The sequence below is a fragment of the Electrophorus electricus genome, chromosome 20, assembly GCF_041902795.1.
Source record: "Electrophorus electricus isolate QZ-2024a chromosome 20, ASM4190279v1, whole genome shotgun sequence".
Classification (NCBI taxonomy): Eukaryota; Metazoa; Chordata; class Actinopteri; order Gymnotiformes; family Gymnotidae; genus Electrophorus; species Electrophorus electricus.
Window position 1 is genome coordinate 444,683 of NC_137516.1, and position 19,511 is coordinate 464,193.

At 48.8% G+C, this 19,511-nt stretch overlaps 3 protein-coding genes across 11 annotated transcripts; 1 reads left to right on the forward strand and 2 right to left on the reverse strand.

Moving 5' to 3' along the window:
• Positions 1–830: 830 nt before the first annotated feature.
• Positions 831–2,704, reverse strand: gpx8 (glutathione peroxidase 8 (putative)). The gene is made up of 3 exons (XM_026995769.3): positions 2,277–2,704; positions 1,899–2,160; positions 831–1,507 (listed from the first exon to the last, which is right to left on the reverse strand). Exons 1-3 carry the CDS (start codon positions 2,556–2,558, stop codon positions 1,344–1,346), a joined length of 708 nt encoding a protein of 235 aa, XP_026851570.3. The 5' UTR covers positions 2,559–2,704; the 3' UTR covers positions 831–1,343.
• On the reverse strand, positions 1,370–10,575 carry anapc5 (anaphase promoting complex subunit 5). 3 transcript variants are annotated; one of them, XM_081703511.1, is made up of 18 exons: positions 10,013–10,575; positions 9,844–9,923; positions 9,657–9,760; positions 9,221–9,449; positions 9,081–9,141; positions 8,890–8,991; positions 8,465–8,655; positions 8,300–8,381; positions 5,171–5,263; positions 4,855–5,036; positions 4,566–4,701; positions 4,355–4,429; positions 4,152–4,273; positions 3,937–4,044; positions 3,560–3,707; positions 3,312–3,474; positions 2,902–3,124; positions 1,370–1,507 (listed from the first exon to the last, which is right to left on the reverse strand). In XM_081703511.1, exons 1-17 carry the CDS (start codon positions 10,211–10,213, stop codon positions 2,913–2,915), a joined length of 2,289 nt encoding a protein of 762 aa, XP_081559637.1. In that variant the 5' UTR covers positions 10,214–10,575; the 3' UTR covers positions 1,370–1,507; positions 2,902–2,912. The 3 variants fall into 3 exon arrangements, with proteins under 3 accessions (XP_081559637.1, XP_035391970.2, XP_081559638.1); XM_035536077.2 differs by lacking the exon at positions 1,370–1,507 and having other exon boundaries at positions 2,831–3,124; positions 10,013–10,574; XM_081703512.1 differs by lacking the exons at positions 1,370–1,507; positions 9,657–9,760 and having other exon boundaries at positions 2,831–3,124; positions 10,013–10,152.
• An 883-nt stretch (positions 10,576–11,458) lies between these two features.
• rnf34a (ring finger protein 34a) lies at positions 11,459–18,956 on the forward strand. Of its 7 annotated transcripts, XM_081703513.1 has the most exons (8): positions 11,485–11,601; positions 12,355–12,465; positions 12,814–13,020; positions 15,833–16,020; positions 16,105–16,291; positions 16,501–16,557; positions 16,629–16,827; positions 18,126–18,956. In XM_081703513.1, the coding sequence occupies exons 1-8, from the start codon at positions 11,596–11,598 to the stop codon at positions 18,305–18,307; spliced, it is 1,137 nt and encodes a 378-aa protein (XP_081559639.1). In that variant the 5' UTR covers positions 11,485–11,595; the 3' UTR covers positions 18,308–18,956. The 7 variants fall into 7 exon arrangements, with proteins under 7 accessions (XP_026851566.2, XP_026851564.2, XP_081559639.1 ...); XM_026995765.3 differs by lacking the exon at positions 12,355–12,465 and having other exon boundaries at positions 11,459–11,601; positions 12,715–13,020; XM_026995763.3 differs by lacking the exon at positions 12,355–12,465 and having other exon boundaries at positions 11,478–11,601.
• The last annotated feature ends 555 nt before the right edge of the window (positions 18,957–19,511 follow it).

Here is a 19,511-nt window from a genome sequence, read left to right on the forward strand (position 1 = left end):
TTGTTTAAAACATTAATAAACTGGTTTTAAAATGTATTAAATCATTTATTAAAAGAATTGACAAATTACTAAAATAGACTGTCAAAATAAACTGGGTTTTTTTTAATATACATATGCAAAACTGAACATGTGTATAGAAGCAATTTGTGTTTATGTAAATATGAGTCTGTTCCGTTTCTTCCTATTGGCTCAACCTCTCTGCCTGTGCTTCCTATTGGCCAAACCTCTCCACCTGGGTTTCCTACTGCCCCAACCTCTCCACCTGTGCTTCCTACTGCCCCAACCTCTCCTCCTGGGTTTCCTATTGGCTCAACCTCTCCACCTGTGCTTCCTATTGGCTCAACCTCTCCGCCTGTGTTTTCTATTGGCTCAACTTCTCCTCCTGAGTTTCCTATTGGCCCAACCTCTCCACCTTGGTTTCCTATTGGCTCAACCTCTCCGCCTTGGTTTCCTATTGGCTCAATCTCTCCGCCTGTGTTTCCTATTGGCTCAACCTCTCAGCTGCGGCGTTTACTGTAAGCTTTAAAAGTCCGTGCAGAACTGAGCTGGCATGTTTTTGCTCTTAATTCCCAACATTGTACCTTTGTGCACAGGCTTATATATTCAAAAGTGGCTAATTAGTAAATTACTGCGTAAGGACTCAAAGGTAACTAAGAAAATCTTACTGTGAGTATCCCACAAATACAGTTCAACTGGTGTCCAGAAGATTGCAACAGCACCAAAAGATCTGAAAACTGGAATTTTAATGTTTTGTGGTCCAGAGTTTTTGACTGAAGTAACAAGTGTGTCATCATTCCCCTCGACAATAAAAAAGCAGTACAAGCTTGTGCTATTTTATTTGCACTTTTATTAATAAACAATGACAATGTCTAATCAGTGTTTGCCAGATTCCTTGTACAACCATTAAAAACTGGAAAAAAACCCTGAAGAACGAACAAACGAACGAATAGTTGGTTTGAGCAATAATGAAGTCTGAAGGATGCGACTGTAACTTCCACAGCAGAGAGGACTATTAATACCACTATGATCACAACGCACACTAGACCTTGTCTTCAGTCACCACAGCTAAAGAATAGCAGAAGTTCTTGGACATTTGAAACCCACTGAAGTTGGTGTGGGCATCTCTACCCTGGCACTGGGACAGCAGAGCAGCCAAACCTCTGAGCTCATCTCAGTAACTCACTCACATACACGTCTGTGCCGCAGGTGGTGTTTGGAGTTTGGAGAAGGTCTGTGAAGGTACCAGAGTAAAGGGGCATATGTCATCTCTTCTCAGAGGCTCAAACCACAATGATCTCAGAGATCATCTCTCTTCAGGACGACGTTTCAGGCGCTCGCAGGTCTCAGAGTTCGGATCTCTTCTTCAGGATGAGGTTGCGGACGAGGGCCGTGGCCTCCTGCCGGATCTCCTCGATGGGCTCCTCCGGCCTCCAGAAACGCATCACCTGGCCATCAGCACTCACCAGAAACTTGCAGAAATTCCATTTTGGCATCTGCTGTACTGAATCTGCAAGTGACCAGAGAAAATTCCAAGATGAAAAACACCACACAAATAAAAGTGCGTGTGCGTGCGTGTGTGTGCGGGGGGTGTTCCGTTCCAACCCAACACTTCTGTGGCGACGAGTGCAAATAAAAGCGACTTGATAAGAGCAAACGGTTACAGACATGACAGTAGCACATACTTCACTGCATTACAAAAGACTTTACAAAGTGCTCCAAGCTGTAATCGCGTAACGGCACGCAGGAGTGAACCGTTTTATCCGCTCTGCATAGCGAGCGCCTCCCCTGGACTACGGGCGTAACGCGAGGCCTGTCTCCGTTAAACAAACATTAGTGCGCAAAATCCATTCAGATGCACGTAACGTCCCGACAGCTCGTGACTTGCTCAGTTGCTTTACCTGTAAGGAACTTGAACGCGGGCTCCGCCTCTGCTCCCATTATTCTGATCTTGCTAAATATCGGAAACGTCACACCATAAGCAGACTTGGTAAACGCCTCAATGTCGCGGCTTGTTCCCGGTTCTGTGCCGCCGTACTGCGCGCAGGGGAACGCCAGTACGGTAAAGTGCGACGTCCCGAGCTCGCGGTGAAGCTCTTGTAAAGCTCGGTAGTTCTGCTCCGCGTGCTGGCCGTGCCACGCCACGTTTACAACCAGCGAGACCTGCAGCAGAGAGCACGTTTATTCCCACGAACTTACAAACCGGGCAATGCACACGTGAGCCTGCCACATGTACACTTACGTGTACGAACTTAGCGCTTACACACACGGAAACTTACTCTTCCCCGGTATTTCTCCAAGGAAACGGCTCTTCCTTTGGCATCCTTCACCTCAAACGAGTAAAAATCTCTCGGTTTTCTTGACTTTGCCAGTTTCATGTGAAGTAAATATAACGAACCCATGCACACCGCAGCGCTCATCAGCAGGGCGAGCAGCCGCGCGCGCGGGGCGCAGGGCTTGGCCGGGTAGCCCCCGAGCGCCTCCATCTTCGAGGAGCGAATATGGAGGAACGCGCGGAGGCGGCGGAGATTGCGTATCTGTGGAGGTGGGCCACGAGGCATCGTATTTCACGTGGACAGCGGAAACGAGGTGACTACGAGGCTCTGCTCTTAGCGCGCGCCAGAACGCCTAGATACCAGGCACGAGCCCACACCTCATTCACACTCCACTGCTCGTGTAGCGGGCTTGACTTTTCACTTGGCTCCTTTCACCACGAGAAACTTTCTGCTCCATCCCCCATACACTCCATACACTCTCTCTCTCTCTCTCTCTCTCTCACACACACACACACAAACATTTAAAACCCCAAATATACATAAACACAGACTCGTGCTCTGTACAAAAGCAGCTGTATTTGTCACTGTGATCAGACACTGCAGGTGTTTGGAAAGGGTGCTGTCCCACCCTGAGGAGGATTACAAGGGTGTGGCTGCTATACTGCTCCCTGGTGGCAACTCCTGGTTTAGCAGGCGGAAGAGCAGAGCGCATTTGTTGCGTTCTTGGACGTTTCCCAGAGTGTGATACAAGCGAGCCTGCAGGTAGTAGACGTCACGCAGCCGGGGCTTACAGCCCAGCTGGGTAAAGAACACAGCGGCCTCTGCTAGAGTCTGTACCGCCATCTCCACCTCTGCAAAGGGGCGGGACGGGGCGAGAGCATGAGAGAGAGAGGGAGAGAGAACATCTTTGTTAATAGCTGCGGTGTACTGTGCTATCTGTGTTGATAACTGTGACATACTGCATTGTCTTCATTAATAATAAAGAGGACAGAGTCCTTGGGCATGTGCTGGTTTGGCTGGGGTGCGGTGGGCGCTTACTCCCCAGGCGGAGCTCCTCCGGGGCAGACGTAGCCAGCACAGCCTGGCAGCGGGCCATGAGCAACAGGGCACGACCCTTCTTCAGCAGGGCTCCGTGTGCCAGAACAGACTCCAGCACAGCCTGGACCAGTGCCAGAGCTTGCTCAGGGACACCCAGCATCAGCTGTGCGACACACACACACACACAAAACCTATAGAGCCTGTCTGTACCCTGCATCAAGTGTGTGTGTGTGTGTGTGTGTGTGTACCTGGGTAAAGGCCAGGTGCAGGATGGTCTCGGACTCCAGACTCTGTAGGTTGTGTGTGTGTGTGAGTGTGAGGGCCTGTAGCAGGAGCGGGAGAGAAGCAGAAAAACCAGACGAGTCCCAGTGCAGCTCTGCAGTAGCCAGCATCACCCTGCACACACACACACACGCACACATGCAGAGACACACACGCATACAGACACGCACACGCACGCACACACCCGCACGCACGCACACACCCACACGCACAGACACGCGCACACACACACACGCGCACGCATGCAGAGACACAAAACACAAACAGCAGCTCAGTACCAACACACAGGAACAGGATTATGTAAGCACAACACACACACACTCTCACATGTCCCCACACATACCTGATGATCATCTCAGTGTTCCTTTTCTTCACACCCAACTGTTGGACCTGCTGTAGGATCTTAGAGGCCTCCGACATCTGGTTCAGGGCCCTCAGCAATTGGGCTTTCCTGGACACACACACACACACACACACACACACACACACACACACAGCTAGACCAGCGCATCCTGTGCGCACCTGTGTGGGGTGTGTGCTCAGGGCAGTGAGGCACACCTGTACAGCCCCTCCATACTGTCCAGAGCACCGATGGCGGTAACATGGGGCTCAGCCAGGTGGAACTTCCCAGAATTCATAGCCTTCTCAAACTGGATCTTCAGGTCACACAGCATCCAGAGCTGAAAAGGAGATGATCGTGAGCGGACCCCGATCTGAGGTCAGCTCGTCTGGTCTGGACAAGCACAGAGCTTTAGAAGCACCTTGGAGTGCTGAGTGTGGGAAGGAAACTGCTGCTTCAGGTGTTTAATGATGTCACCAACCGCACCGTACAAGCCCTGGGGAGGGACACAAGAGACCAAACACTTAATTACAACCCCCCATAATGATGACAAAAGACACCAAACACTTAATTCCAAGCGCACTAGGGGTATAACACACAGGTGTTGGCGGGGTGGGAGTGGGCTGCTCTACCTGGTCTGCGTGCAGCTCTGCCAGGTGACACAGAGCGATGGCGAACGGCTCCGTGTTGTTCTGCTGAACACCGTAGTTCACAGACTCCAGACTGGCCATACCGAGGAGGAGCTGGACCTGCTGCTGGGCCATAGTGCTACACACACACACACACACACACACACACAATATATATATATATATATATATATATATATATATATAAATTTTTTTGTGTGTGTGTGTGGTGTAATATACACACACACACAAAATGAGAGAGTTGTCTCCTCTATGGCGTTCCATGTCTCACCTCTTGCCATATAGCCTCCATATAGAGGCCGTTTGCGCCAGACTGATCTCTACGAGCTCGGATAGGCTCTGCTTCCAGTGCACGACGTCCGTCCCACGCAGGGCGTCCAAAAGCCTGTTGGCTGGAATGCCCTGCGTCGCCCCCTGCTGGACCAGAGACTGGACACCCAGAGACGCCAAATACTGCACAGGACAGGTGAGGACAGTGGGGTGGGTCAGGCAGAATCACCAACAACTCACGTTTCTTGCAGGGAGCTCCATGGAAAACTGCTCCATGGAAAACCGCATGTCCCAACAGGCTCATTTCCCAAACTCACAGGTAGACAGAAATGTGCAGCCATTTTAACAGAGTCTTCAGTCAGAGTCACACTGTCTGAACCCTTCATCTGTTCCAGAGTGTATAACCAACTCTATATCCAGAGACGGAGGGAGAGAGAGACATGGGGGATTAGAGTTGTGAAGCTTGTCATTAAATATACAGGTACGTCTGTGTGTCATGTGTGTATGTGTGCGTGCGTGTATGTATGTGTCTACGTGTATGTGTGTGTATACATGTGTGTGCACGCGTGTGTGCGCGTTTTTGTGAGTGTGTATGTGTGTGCGCACGCGTGTATGTATGTGCGCGTTTATGTATGTATGTGTGCGCGCGCGTGTATGTATTTATGTGTGTGTGTGTGTGTGTGTATGTTCACGTGTATTTAAGTATGTATGTGTATGTGCGCATGTATGTATGTGTATGTGCGCGTGTATGTATGTATGTGTATGTGCGCGTGTATGTATGTATGTGCGCGTGTATGTATGTAGGTGGACGTGTATGTATATGCGCGTGTATGTATGTATGTATGTCTGTATGTAGGTGCGCGCGTGTATGTATTTATGTGTGTGTGTGTATGTTCACGTGTATTTAAGTATGTATGTATGTGTGCGTGTATTTAAGTATGTATGTATATGTGCGCATGTATGTATGTATGTATGTATGTATGTGCACGTGTATGTATGTATGTATGTATGTGTATGTGCGCATGTATGTATGTATGTATGTAGGTGCGCGCCTATGTATGTATGTATGTATGTAGGTGCGCGTATGTTCATGTGTATTTAAGTATGTATGTATGTGCGCGTGTATGTATGTATGTATGTATGTAGGTGCACGTGTATGTATGTATGTCTGTATGTGCGTGTATGTATGTATGTATGTATGTATGTATGTGCGCGTGTAAGTATGTATGCGTGTCTGTGCGCGTGCATGCATGCATGTATGTATGTAGGTGCGCGTGCATGCATGCATGTATGTATGTAGGTGCGCGTGCATGCATGCATGTATGTAGGTGCACGTGTATGTATGTAGGTGCGCGTGTATGTATGTAGGTGCGCGTGTATGTATGTAGGTGCGCGTGCGTGCGTGTATGTATGTAGGTGCGCGTGCGTGTATGTATGTAGGTGCGCGTGCGTGCATGCATGCATGCATGTAGGTGCGCGTGCGTGCGTGTATGCATGCATGTAGGTGCGCGTGCGTGCGTGTATGCATGCATGTAGGTGCGCGTGCGTGTATGCATGCATGTAGGTGCGCGTGCGTGTATGCATGCATGTAGGTGCGCGTGCGTGTATGCATGCATGTAGGTGCGCGTGCGTGTATGCATGCATGTAGGTGCGCGTGCGTGTATGTATGCATGTATGTGCGCGTGTGTGTATGTATGTATGTATGTATGTGCGCGTGTGTGTATGTATGTATGTATGTATGTGCGCGTGTGTGTATGTATGTATGTATGTATGTGCGCGTGTGTGTATGTATGTATGTATGTATGTGCGCGTGTGTGTATGTATGTATGTATGTATGTGCGCGTGTGTGTATGTATGTATGTATGTGCGCGTGTGTGTATGTATGTATGTATGTATGTGCGCGTGTGTGTATGTATGTATGTGCGCGTGTGTGTATGTATGTATGTAGGTGCGCGTGTATGTATGTATGTGTGTGCGTGTATATGCATGTATGTGTGTGTGCGTGTATGTATGTAGGTGCGCATGTATGTATGTATGCATGTATGTGTGTGTGCGTGTATGTATGTAGGTGCGCATGTATGTATGTATGTATGTATGTAGGTGCGCATGTATGTATGTATGTAGGTGCGCATGTATGTATGTATGTATGTAGGTGCGCATGTATGTATGTATGTATGTATGTAGGTGCGCATGTATGTATGTATGTATGTATGTATGTATGTAGGTGCGCATGTATGTATGTATGTAGGTGCGCATGTATGTATGTATGTATGTATGTATGTAGGTGCGCGTGTATGTATATGCGCGTCTATGTATGCATGCATGTGTGCGTGTATGTATGTGTGCATGTATGTATGTATGTGTATGTATGTATATATGTATGTATGTATGTATGTGTTTGTGCGCGTGTATGCATGTATATATGTATGTATGTGTTTGTGCGCATGTATGTTTGTATGTATGTATGTATGTAGGTGCGCGTGTATGTATGCATGTATGTATGTATGTATGTGTGTGCCAGGCAGTGCTGAAGGCACACATGATCATTGGCTTCCTGTATGCTTGTATGTATGTATGTGTGTGTGTGTGTGTGTGTGTATGTATGTATGTATGTATATGTGTGTGTGTGTGTGTGTATGTATGTATATGTGTGTGTGTGTATGTATGTATGTATGTATGTATGTAGGTGCGCATGTATGTATGTATGTATGTATGTATGTAGGTGCGCATGTATGTATGTATGTATGTATGTATGTATGTAGGTGCGCATGTATGTATGTATGTATGTAGGTGCGTGTGTATGTATATGCGCGTCTATGTATGCATGCATGTGTGCGTGTATGTATGAGTGTATGTATGTGTGCATGTATGTATGTATGTGTATGTATGTATATATGTATGTATGTATGTATGTGTTTGTGCGCGTGTATGCATGTATGCATGTATATATGTATGTATGTGTTTGTGCGCGTGTATGTTTGTATGTATGTATGTAGGTGCGCGTGTATGTATGCATGTATGTATGTATGTATGTGTGTGCGTGTATGTATGAGTGTATGTGTGCCAGGCAGTGCTGAAGGCACACATGATCATTGGCTTCCTGTATGCATGTATGTATGTATGTGTGTGTGTGTGTATGTATGTATGTATGTATGTATATGTGTGTGTGTGTGTGTGTGTGTGTGTGTGTGTGTGTGTATGTATGTATATGTGTGTGTGTGTATGTATGTATGTATGTACGTACATACGTGTATGTACCTACATACAAATGTATGTATATGTGTTTGTATGCATGTATGTGTGTGTATGTATGTGTGTATATGTATGTATATGTATATATGTATGCATGTGTGTGTGTGTGTGTGTGTATACGTAGGTACGTGTGTGTATGTACCTACATACGAATGTATGTATATGTGTATGTATGTATGTATGTATGCGTGTACCAGGCAGTGCTGAAGGCACACATGATCATTTGCTTCCTGTGCGATGCGAATCGCCTCCTGTAGAGCCAGATCAGCCTGCTGACTGCAACACATACAGAACAGTTACACAACAAGTACCACACAACTGCTGTACAACACACCACACACGGTGTGCAGGGTGCTCACTAGTGTCCGAAGCGGCAGTGCAGGGTTGCCAGATTGAGCACGGCGTAACGGAGGCTGCGTCCGTAACCCTCGTCTCCGTTACTCTTCCCCTCCCCCCCACACAGGATGAGACGGTCAAAGTAGTGAAGCAGACTGTGGGTGGAGATGTAGAGGTCCTGAACACGCACGCTGTTCAGGTAGCTCAGGTAGTGCTGGGGGAGAGGGAGAGAGGGAGAGAGGGATAGAACTGGCTTAATTACACAAAAAGAAAATCCTTCTAGGTTTTTCCTGCAGAGAGAGAGAAGCAACACACCCTGTGCCACATGGTGTGTAAGACACACACACACACACAGACACACTGTATGCATGAGAGCGAGACAGACACAGTGTGAGAGCGAGACAGCGTGCATGTCTGGCCGCTCTGGAGGTTCTGGTGCTGCACTCACAGCCTCGGCGAAGTCGGGGTTGAACGTGAGGATGTTATTGAGCTCCTCCTGCAGTGTAGCCGGTCTCATGGCCTTGTTCTCATCGTTCTTCAGCAGGTACGCCTGCGAGAAGAACAGCCACAGCTACAGCGCGTGATGGGACTACCACAGGGAGCTTACAGGACCCACGTGATCACACCAGGAAAACATACCTGCCGGGCGAGGAAGTACTCGGCCTGTTTCTGAGAGAGTGGACCGCGAGCCTCGTCACACCTGCGGGGGAGAGAGGAGCACACTGAACACCACCGCACCCTGCCGAACACCCATACAGAGGTCAGATGAGGTCACCCACCCAAGGTCGGACTGGTGCAGCGACCCTGCGTCCAGCTCCTCTCCGTCCATGGGGTCGGCGCCCGGGTCATCATTGCTGGTCAGCTCCATGTCCTCGGCGGCCAGAGTAGAGAAGTCACGTGGGGGTCGTTGCCCCTGGCGACAGTACTGCTGCAGGGTTTTGTAGAGCTTGTACACCTGACTAAAGGAGAGCTTGTTGTAGGCGAGCAGCATCTGTCTCATGTACAGACCTGTGGAAGCAAGACGAGAGATCACCAAACAGTAGATCCCACACTGCTCGGTAGGTCCATTTCAGCCCTCCTCACCACCTATGAGGAACTACAGAACTCACTGCTGACTACACTGTTATAACGTTCACATATACGGCCACATACAGGTCTACGTGGAAACATTTATCTGTCCTGTCAGGTCACAGTTTGTAACGTTAACCCTCTTACCAACCACGCTGGTCTTGTATGCTTCTGAATCACTAAAGGCATTTGGCAGAATGGCAAAGAAATGCTCCATGTCCTGTAGCTCTCTGTCTGCCATCAGGAACAACCTAAAGGATTCGGTGAGAGAGTGGGAAAGTTGCGCGTGACAAACAGCTCCAGCGGGCAGGAGCAATGCAAAGTGCAGACGTACCTGAGTTTGACAGCATTCACCATAGGAGCGCAGCACTCTTCCACAGTACTCAGGAGCTGCTCAAACGTCAGATCTGGACCCTGAGAGACACGAGCCATGTTCGTTTACCGTCAGCCAGTGTCTGTAAATCTACCAAACGAGACTCCACGACCTCGTGAGAAGGACGAACCTGTTGCAGGGGTAAGATGAGCTTGTTCAGACGCCTCCTGTCTAGAAGCGCCATTGGCTTCGTTGTTGACATTTCGTGGAGCAGCGCTAAAAGAGCGATCTTGTAGGGGGTCACCCAGTCCTTGATGCCGAAGATGTTCGCCTGCACCACGCCATTGCTAATCATAGGGTTGAAATACAAGCTCTCGTGCACACTGGCCATCGTGGTAGAAGTAAATAAATCAACGACCCTGACCGAACACGCGTGTTAGAGTGAGACGAGCACAGGATGCCAGCGGAGGAACGCAGTCAGACATGTGCGTGAGAAAGCGCCATTACCACAACTGCGCTAACGGAGGCTAAACGGATAACTACTAATGTGTAACTCTTTCGCTGCAAATTCATGTCAGCTCCATGAATAAACAATAAACAATTCTGACGTGCAATGTGTCAGCTATAGGAGTACTTTCCCCACCCCTACATGAACACCAGGGAACTGTGCTCAGCGCGGATAATCTGCCCAGATACCAGCGCTTCCAAACTGTCCTCCATTTCCGGCGTCACGTTTACGTCGCAGTGCACAATGCCGAGTGCAGAACCTTCGAGTACAGAACAATCAATTCTCTCCCACTTCATCTCAGCTAGTGCGATTATAGTAAGTCATTGTTAAACAATTGAAACACCAAAAATGTTATATTAATGTTAATGTTATTTTATCCATGTCCATTACATGGATTCGTAGCTCATGTCAGTTATGATATTAAGGTTTATCTATCTATCTATCTATCTATCTATCTATCTATCTATCTATCTATCTATCTATCTATCTATCTATCTATCTATCTATCTATCTATCTATCTATCTATCTATCTATCCAGTATTCTGTACATCATAACATTTTATGACAAGGTAGGGTTTTATTAGTACACAAATTAGTACACAGATTTATGTGTACTAGGGGTGATAGTTGTCCACGTTCTCAGTACAAACGTATACCACAGTAAGGAGATTGTTTTAGTATATTAATCTGTACCAGCTATTGTAGACAAAATAATCTTAATAAGCTTTATAAGTTAATTGCTAATGGTGTTCTATGAAGAGTAAATTCAGAGGTGTCTGTAATTGTGACATTTCCTTTATTATAGCAGCGTGCATTATGATCAGACTCGGGTAGATGCCTCAAATGTATAATTAAATTGTATAAGATTGGATCTTAAGATAAATCATCCACGTATTGTAATTTAAAAAGTGCATTTTATAAAGTACTAAACACTCTTCTACATCATTCTACCAAATTATTTTTCTTTTGAAATGTGTAACCTGGCAACGGGGGGCCAATGCCTCTCCATTTCCTTAGCAACAGATTGACAGATTGCGTCCTGTCGGTAGCGGCTCCGGCAGCTGTGATTGGTTGAGAGCTCGTAGGCGATGTCGGCCTCGGTTTGGCTCAACGGTTGTGATTGGCTGAGAGTTCAGTTTGTTTGGACGCGTGAGCTGGTCTCGAGCCTTAGTAGGCAGGCTAACGGGTGATGGCGGCGCTGCTAATCTCCTCAGGAGGACCGACCTTGTTGTTTAGGTGAATGATTTAGATAAGCGAGGTTGCTATGAAGGTACTGGCTTTAATTACTTTGTATTAACCTTCATTTGTTGGTCCCATTATAGTGTAGTGCATTAGCGGTAGCTAACATTACCGTTTCTCACTACTCCTAGTGTTTTGCTAGCAGACTAGCTAACGTTGCTATCTTCGCTAACGTCTTCTCACGCCAGCTGTTTGCTGCCTGTAGGACCAATTCCCCAAATAACTGTCTGTTATTGTCTTAAACATGGTGTTATCAGCGAAATGAGTGGGCCTTGTCGTCTATCTTGTTTGCCGCCAGCTAAACTGAATCGCGAGGGTTTTACATCACGGCTCTTTGAGGATATATGTACATGAAGTAGCTAGCAGGCTAGCCAGCTAAATTACATTGAAAAGTTTTAGTTGGTTACAAAGAAGTGTGTTACTTGGCATTACACACAGAGAGGTTAGTGTTACAGCCAGTAATGTAACACAAGTCATTAGAGCTGTCATGAGCTACTGCAGCTAATGATCTCGGCATACGCATGAACTCAAGTCTACTAAATTGCAGTGAATGACGACATTGTCCTATGTCATTTAGATATGCAGTAAGCTTGCAGATGGACTTGTGAATGGCTGTGGCTTAAATGATTGTTAAGTGGATGTTGTCCACTGGACATGACTTTGACATTTGGCTGACTAGCTGCCTCTCTGACACTGGTCATTCAAAGAGCGTTAATCCCTGTTTACAGGTCAGATGAGTCCTGGTCTCATTTTTAATGAGATTGATCAGTGGGTCTTGTTTCAGGGCTTGATATCCTGCATGTCCCGGGAATGTGGTCACACACTCTCTCTCGCAGTGAGACCAACACAAATATTATCATTAAAGAGGACTGCAATATACAATCCAGATGAATATGTAACAAATCCATAAAATCTTATTACCAATTTTACATGCAGCTATTACATTGTCTACATTGGCCATGCATAAAAGTAGTATTGCATTGGCATATTCTAGTATGTGGTTGTGAATGCATTCATGTTAGAATGTGTGGTTTAGTATATACTTGTGTGTATGTTTGTTTGTGTGTGTGTGTGTGTGTGTGTGTGTGTGTGCGCGCGCGAACGCGTGCATATTTGGCTACACATGTGTGCACGCATTTGTGAGTGTGGGCATGCATGCTTGTGTGTGCATGTGATTGTGTCTGTATACATGCGTGTGTGCATGTGGGCATGTCTGCACATGTTCACGTGTGTGTGTGAGTAGGCAGGGGCCTCGTGTGTGTGGGCATCGTGCTGTGGTCTGCTGAATGACCTAATGGGTACAGGAGCAGTGAGAGGACAGCAGGCAGCTTTTGGGGGAGGTGCAGGCCATTTCCGATTCGCTCCTGCTGCTGGCTACTCCACCTTCTCCACCACCTCCACCCTGCTGTGCCAGGCCTGCGGACAAGCCTTCTCCGTCTTCAGGAGGAGGGTAAGATAAGCTTTGTGCTAACTCCTTGATATAAGACGCAGTGTAGGCAATTCTGCTCAGTGGAACAGATAAAGGAACAGGCCTCTGAATGTTGGTTTATGCAGGGCACTGTCCTGCACGCAGGATACTGTCCCACACACAGGACATTTAACAGGCTCTAAGTTCTCATTCACGAGTGTCTCATCTACAAGCATGGAGAGTGCTGGTGCTGGTTCCTCAAACCGTGCAAATTTTTTTTTTGCTTGTTTCCATGGTGTCAAAACCACAGTGTGGTTTAAGCAGCAGGGAAACTTGTTGCAGAAGCTGATATTTTGATATTTTCTGATTATGTTTGGCCTGATATTATGGTTATTTTCAGATGAAATAGTTGTTATGTTAGAGGGATTCTATCACTTCTAGCCTGTGTGTTTAGTGTCATGCACAGATGTTCGGATCATTGTCCTTTTTTCATCTTTGTTGTTGTGGTGGAGTTGGTACTTTGGTCCGGTGTTCAGAGCACACGTCTGTGAGCTGGAAGGCCTCTGTAGGTGTGTTAGAGGCTGAGCAACGTTGCTGTCCTCTTGCGTCTCCTCTGATTTCTCTGCGATTGTCCTCTCGCGTCCCCTCTGATTATCCTGTTGTTGTCCTCTCGCGTCCCCTCTGATTATCCTGTTGTTGTCCTCTCGCGTCCCCTCTGATTATCCTGTTGTTGTCCTCTCGCGTCCCCTCTGATTATCCTGTTGTTGTCCTCTCGCGTCCCCTCTGATTGTCCTGTTGTTGTCCTCTCGCGTCCCCTCTGATTGTCCTGTTGTTGTCCTCTCGCGTCCCCTCTGATTGTCCTGTTGTTGTCCTCTCGCGTCCCCTCTCGCTTCTGTTGTTGTCCTCTCGCGTCTCCTCTCGCTTCTGTTGTTGTCCTCTCGCGTCTCCTCTCGCTTCTGTTGTTGTCCTCTCGCGTCTCCTCTCGCTTCTGTTGTTGTCCTCTCGCGTCTCCTCTCGCTTCTGTTGTTGTCCTCTCGCGTCTCCTCTCGCTTCTGTTGTTGTCCTCTCGCGTCTCCTCTCGCTTCTGTTGTTGTCCTCTCGCGTCTCCTCTCGCTTCTGTTGTTGTCCTCTCGCGTCTCCTCTCGCTTCTGTTGTTGTCCTCTCGCGTCTCCTCTCGCTTCTGCTGTTGTCCTCTCGCGTCTCCTCTCGCTTCTGCTGTTGTCCTCTCGCGTCTCCTCTCGCTTCTGCTGTTGTCCTCTCGCGTCTCCTCTCGCTTCTGCTGTTGTCCTCTCGCGTCTCCTCTCGCTTCTGCTGTTGTCCTCTCGCGTCTCCTCTCGCTTCTGCTGTTGTCCTCTCGCGTCTCCTCTCGCTTCTGCTGTTGTCCTCTCGCGTCTCCTCTCGCTTCTGCTGTTGTCCTCTCGCGTCTCCTCTCGCTTCTGCTGTTGTCCTCTCGCGTCTCCTCTCGCTTCTGCTGTTGTCCTCTCGCGTCTCCTCTCGCTTCTGCTGTTGTCCTCTCGCGTCTCCTCTCGCTTCTGCTGTTGTCCTCTCGCGTCTCCTCTCGCTTCTGCTGTTGTCCTCTCGCGTCTCCTCTCGCTTCTGCTGTTGTCCTCTCGCGTCTCCTCTCGCTTCTGCTGTTGTCCTCTCGCGTCTCCTCTCGCTTCTGCTGTTGTCCTCTCGCGTCTCCTCTCGCTTCTGCTGTTGTCCTCTCGCGTCTCCTCTCGCTTCTGCTGTTGTCCTCTCGCGTCTCCTCTCGCTTCTGCTGTTGTCCTCTCGCGTCTCCTCTCGCTTCTGCTGTTGTCCTCTCGCGTCTCCTCTCGCTTCTGCTGTTGTCCTCTCGCGTCTCCTCTCGCTTCTGCTGTTGTCCTCTCGCGTCTCCTCTCGCTTCTGCTGTTGTCCTCTCGCGTCTCCTCTCGCTTCTGCTGTTGTCCTCTCGCGTCTCCTCTCGCTTCTGCTGTTGTCCTCTCGCGTCTCCTCTCGCTTCTGCTGTTGTCCTCTCGCGTCTCCTCTCGCTTCTGCTGTTGTCCTCTCGCGTCTCCTCTCGCTTCTGCTGTTGTCCTCTCGCGTCTCCTCTCGCTTCTGCTGTTGTCCTCTCGCGTCTCCTCTCGCTTCTGCTGTTGTCCTCTCGCGTCTCCTCTCGCTTCTGCTGTTGTCCTCTCGCGTCTCCTCTCGCTTCTGCTGTTGTCCTCTCGCGTCTCCTCTCGCTTCTGCTGTTGTCCTCTCGCGTCTCCTCTCGCTTCTGCTGTTGCCCTCTCGCGTCTCCTCTCGCTTCTGCTGTTGCCCTCTCGCGTCTCCTCTCGCTTCTGCTGTTGCCCTCTCGCGTCTCCTCTCGCTTCTCTGCGGTTGCCCTCTCGCGTCTCCTCTCGCTTCTCTGCGGTTGCCCTCTCGCGTCTCCTCTCGCTTCTCTGCGGTTGCCCTCTCGCGTCTCCTCTCGCTTCTCTGCGGTTGCCCTCTCGCGTCTCCTCTCGCTTCTCTGCGGTTGCCCTCTCGCGTCTCCTCTCGCTTCTCTGCGGTTGCCCTCTCGCGTCTCCTCTCGCTTCTCTGCGGTTGCCCTCTCGCGTCTCCTCTCGCTTCTCTGCGGTTGCCCTCTCGCGTCTCCTCTCGCTTCTCTGCGGTTGCCCTCTCGCGTCTCCTCTCGCTTCTCTGCGGTTGCCCTCTCGCGTCTCCTCTCGCTTCTCTGCGGTTGCCCTCTCGCGTCTCCTCTCACTTCTCTGCGGTTGCCCTCTCGCGTCTCCTCTCACTTCTCTGCGGTTGCCCTCTCGCGTCTCCTCTCACTTCTCTGCGGTTGCCCTCTCGCGTCTATTCTGACTTGCCTGCGGTTGCCCTCTCACGTCTCCTCTGTCTCTTTCCTTTTCAGCACGTGTGCTGCGACTGTAAGAAAACCTTCTGCTCGCTGTGTTGCGTGCTGCAGGAGAACTTGCGCAGGTGTGCCACTTGTCATCTGCTGAGGGAGACGGCCTTCCAGAGGTCCCGCCTCATGCGCCTGCGCGTCAAAGACCTGCGCCTGTACCTGATGCTGCATGACATCAGCACGGACACCTGCAGGTGGTCTGCGCACCTGCCTCTCACACCGTTGTGTAGTGTGCTCATACCGGACGACTCCTCACACCTTACGGCTGGTTTCCACAGAGAGAAGGAGGACCTCGTTGACCTGGTGCTGTGTCACCAAGGGGCGGAGAGTGGGGAGGAGCCAGACACCCCTACTTCACCGTCACACCCTCTTCATCGTGCGCCCACTGCAGACCCCGCCTCACCGCTCTCACTGTTTCACAGAGAACCAGTCAACAGTAGTGACAACTCAGGATTCACCAATCAGGTGTGTTTTGTGGCCTCATGCCGAGCCTGAGCTGTGGTCCAGTCTACAGTGTCTAAACAAAAAATCCAGCGAGTGTGTGAGTGGAGCAGTGCCGTCGTCATCAGTGACTGGTGGAGTGATTGTTACTAATGATGCTCTACCTAGCTTAGTGTCTACATTTATATGTTCACTGGAAACCAGAATTGTGTGTGGATTTGTTTAATTCATAGGGTGTTGGTGACTCCACCCCCCTCTTTAACCTGGAGCCAGCAGAGCGCCCACAACAGGTGAGTTGGAGTAAGTGCACCTCCCATCCTGCTTCCTGTATGTGTAGGGGTGACCTGTGTGGGTTTCTCAGGGAATGCGGACGTCCCATGCGCCCCGTGCGTCCCTCTCAGACCTGTCCTCTCTGGAGGACGTGGAACAGCTCACAGTCAGACAGCTGAAGGAGATTCTGGTCAGGAACTTCGTCAGCTTCTCCGGCTGCTGTGAGAAGTGGGAGCTGGTGGAGAGAGTGAGGAGGCTGTACCATGAGAACAATGGGACCCGCAAGTCTAGTAAGCGTATTAGACTAATGCGCACACCACACACACAGACACACAGACAGACACAGGTCTAAGTGCACGTGGAAACAACAGTTTGATTGGAAATCTTTTGTTATGTTTGCCATAATTTCACGTCTTCCTTCCAGTGGAGAACATGAACAGTCAACGATCAACTCAAATGCTAATGCTAACACTAACAATAACTCTAACTGTAACTCTAACGCTATCTCTGGGTAGTGGTGTCTCAGTGGTGAAGGTACTGGTCTAGTAATCAGATGGTTGCCAGTTCAAGTCCCACCACTGCCAGGCTTCCACTGTTGGGGCCCCTGAACAATATCCCCCGTCTGTCTCTGTGAAACTGTGCAATGTTAAAACTTGAAACAAGAATTTGACCTTTCTTGAATGTTGTTAAAACATATGAGCTTTATTTTCAAAAAGTACACCTTTAGATTATCATTTTGTTATTTTTCCAATTTATTTTGATCTATTAGTGGTCAAAGGTTTTCATTTCACTGTTTACAAACAAATGGTAATAAATTGTTGATGAATGTGGATTAGTAGATTTGTCAGCCAGTTCCTAGATGCGTTTGCAGTCTTCAGAACTCCCAGTGGCCTATGACATCCACAGGACCTGGCTCAGTCAGCACTCGGACAGCACTACGCAGGGAGCACTCTGTAAACACAGCACAGACAGCCTGACAGGGTTGCGCCCCCAGGGAAACAGCCAGTGATGTCAAAAACATTGTAGCTTGTAGTTGTAGATTGCCAACAGAAGGTCTGTTCTCAAGAGTCTATTAGTGAATATATAAGACAAGATTGCAGACTTTAGGGCAAATAGCCATGGGAAAACAAGAACCTCTCTCTCATTTAGCAGGTGTAGTTTTGAGAGTCTGTATTACCTCTAAACAGTTGTACTTTGCTCTTTCTGCTAAAGTGGTAGCTACATTCCGCAGTGCTGGGGTCAGAGGTAAGACTCCTGACTGGGGAGACATCATGTGCACCAGTGCCTTGTTCCATCAGTGGTGTCATTGCAGCATGACCACTGCCGTGGCATGATGGCACCAGCCCCCACAGATGCATGATGGGAGATGTAGTTTTGATTGTGAAGCCAGTTACCTTCTTTTCTTCCCCAGGTTGAGTTGGGGTTTTTTTTTTTCCCCCAGTTCCATTTTCTACATGAAGTCAGTTACAGTGAAACCTAGCGACTCAGGCAGTTTAATAAGGATCTCTGCTGCGTGTCTGTGGGATTTTTCCCTTGGTTCTTTAACGTGTTGTGTCTTTAATCTCTTTCGGTCTCTCTCTGTCTCCAGACGGCGAGACTCGGTTGTCCAGCGATGACAGTCTCTGCCGTATCTGCATGGACGCCGTCATTGACTGCGTCCTGCTGGAATGTGGTCACATGGTCACTTGCACTAAGTGTGGGAAACGTATGAACGAGTGTCCCATCTGCAGACAGTACGTGATCCGAGCCGTGCACGTCTTCAGGTCCTGATGCCTGAAACAGCTTCACATGCTGTGGAACGGAGGAGACCCAAACCTCGACCCTCCAGGTTCATGCCTTAACAGAAGAGCTGAATTAAACCCTACAGCGATGGCACAGATATGGCTACAGTGTCACTGAGCAGAAACACTCAGCCCATGGTGACATGACCAGAGAGACTCTCTACTGAGACCCTCGTGCTGAGGCTGCCACTTGCCCTACAGACATGCCACTGCCAACCTTGGACCCGCACGTCATACCCACCCTCACCCTCGTCATCTTTACCTTCACCCTCATCCTCACTCTTCTTCAGGCCTCTCTTCCACTGTGCCTTGTGGGAGCTCTTTCACAGATCTGTGTGTATGCGTGTGCATCTGTGAGTGAGTCCAGGGGAAAGGCTTGGTCCCACACCTCGTCTTCTTCACTGTTCCTTACCTAGTGGACTTTACAGGGACTGTGCGGACATATCCAAACAGGACAGTCCTACACACAGTTCAGTCACCCAGCATCTCACTCATGACACGTCTAATAACAAACCGCATGACTGTGACACACTGTGAGAACATGAATTAGATGCCAAATATTTTTGTCTGTCTCCCACACTGTGTAGCCTCGTGTGTGTGTGTGTGTGTGTGTGTGTGTGTGTGTGTGTGTGTGTGTGTGTGTGTTTGAAAAACCAAACCAACAAAAATGCACGAGTGATAATGACTGGGATCTCTCAGTTATGATGCATTGAGGTGATTTCAATATGCAACTAATAATGAAAATCTAGACCTACACTGTAGTTTTGTAATCGAGCACACAAACTAAACGCTCAGCTAGGGTCTTGCTCAGCAGACCTCATGTCCTTATGTTGTCAACATATAATCTGATCTATATTTAAATCCTGCATAAACTTCACTGATGACAGCAGGGCTGTGTGGATTGTTCAGCATGTAGTGTGTTTGTGGGCTAGTCTGATTTTTTGAGCACAGGTGTTGATATGATGGACTGTGGTGTTACTGGTGCACATGGTCCTGTACAACAGGAACCCTGGCATAGCTGGTGGGGTCGCGTTACACTTCAACCTTGGAGACACCGTCTCCATCGTCTAACGTCATCCCACACATCCACCGTTACCCCTACCAGCTGCGGCTCCCCAAACACCCGTGTGGGATGACCAGCAATACCAGTCTAGTTCTGTGTGTGTTATTCTCTCCATTTTACTGTAGTACTG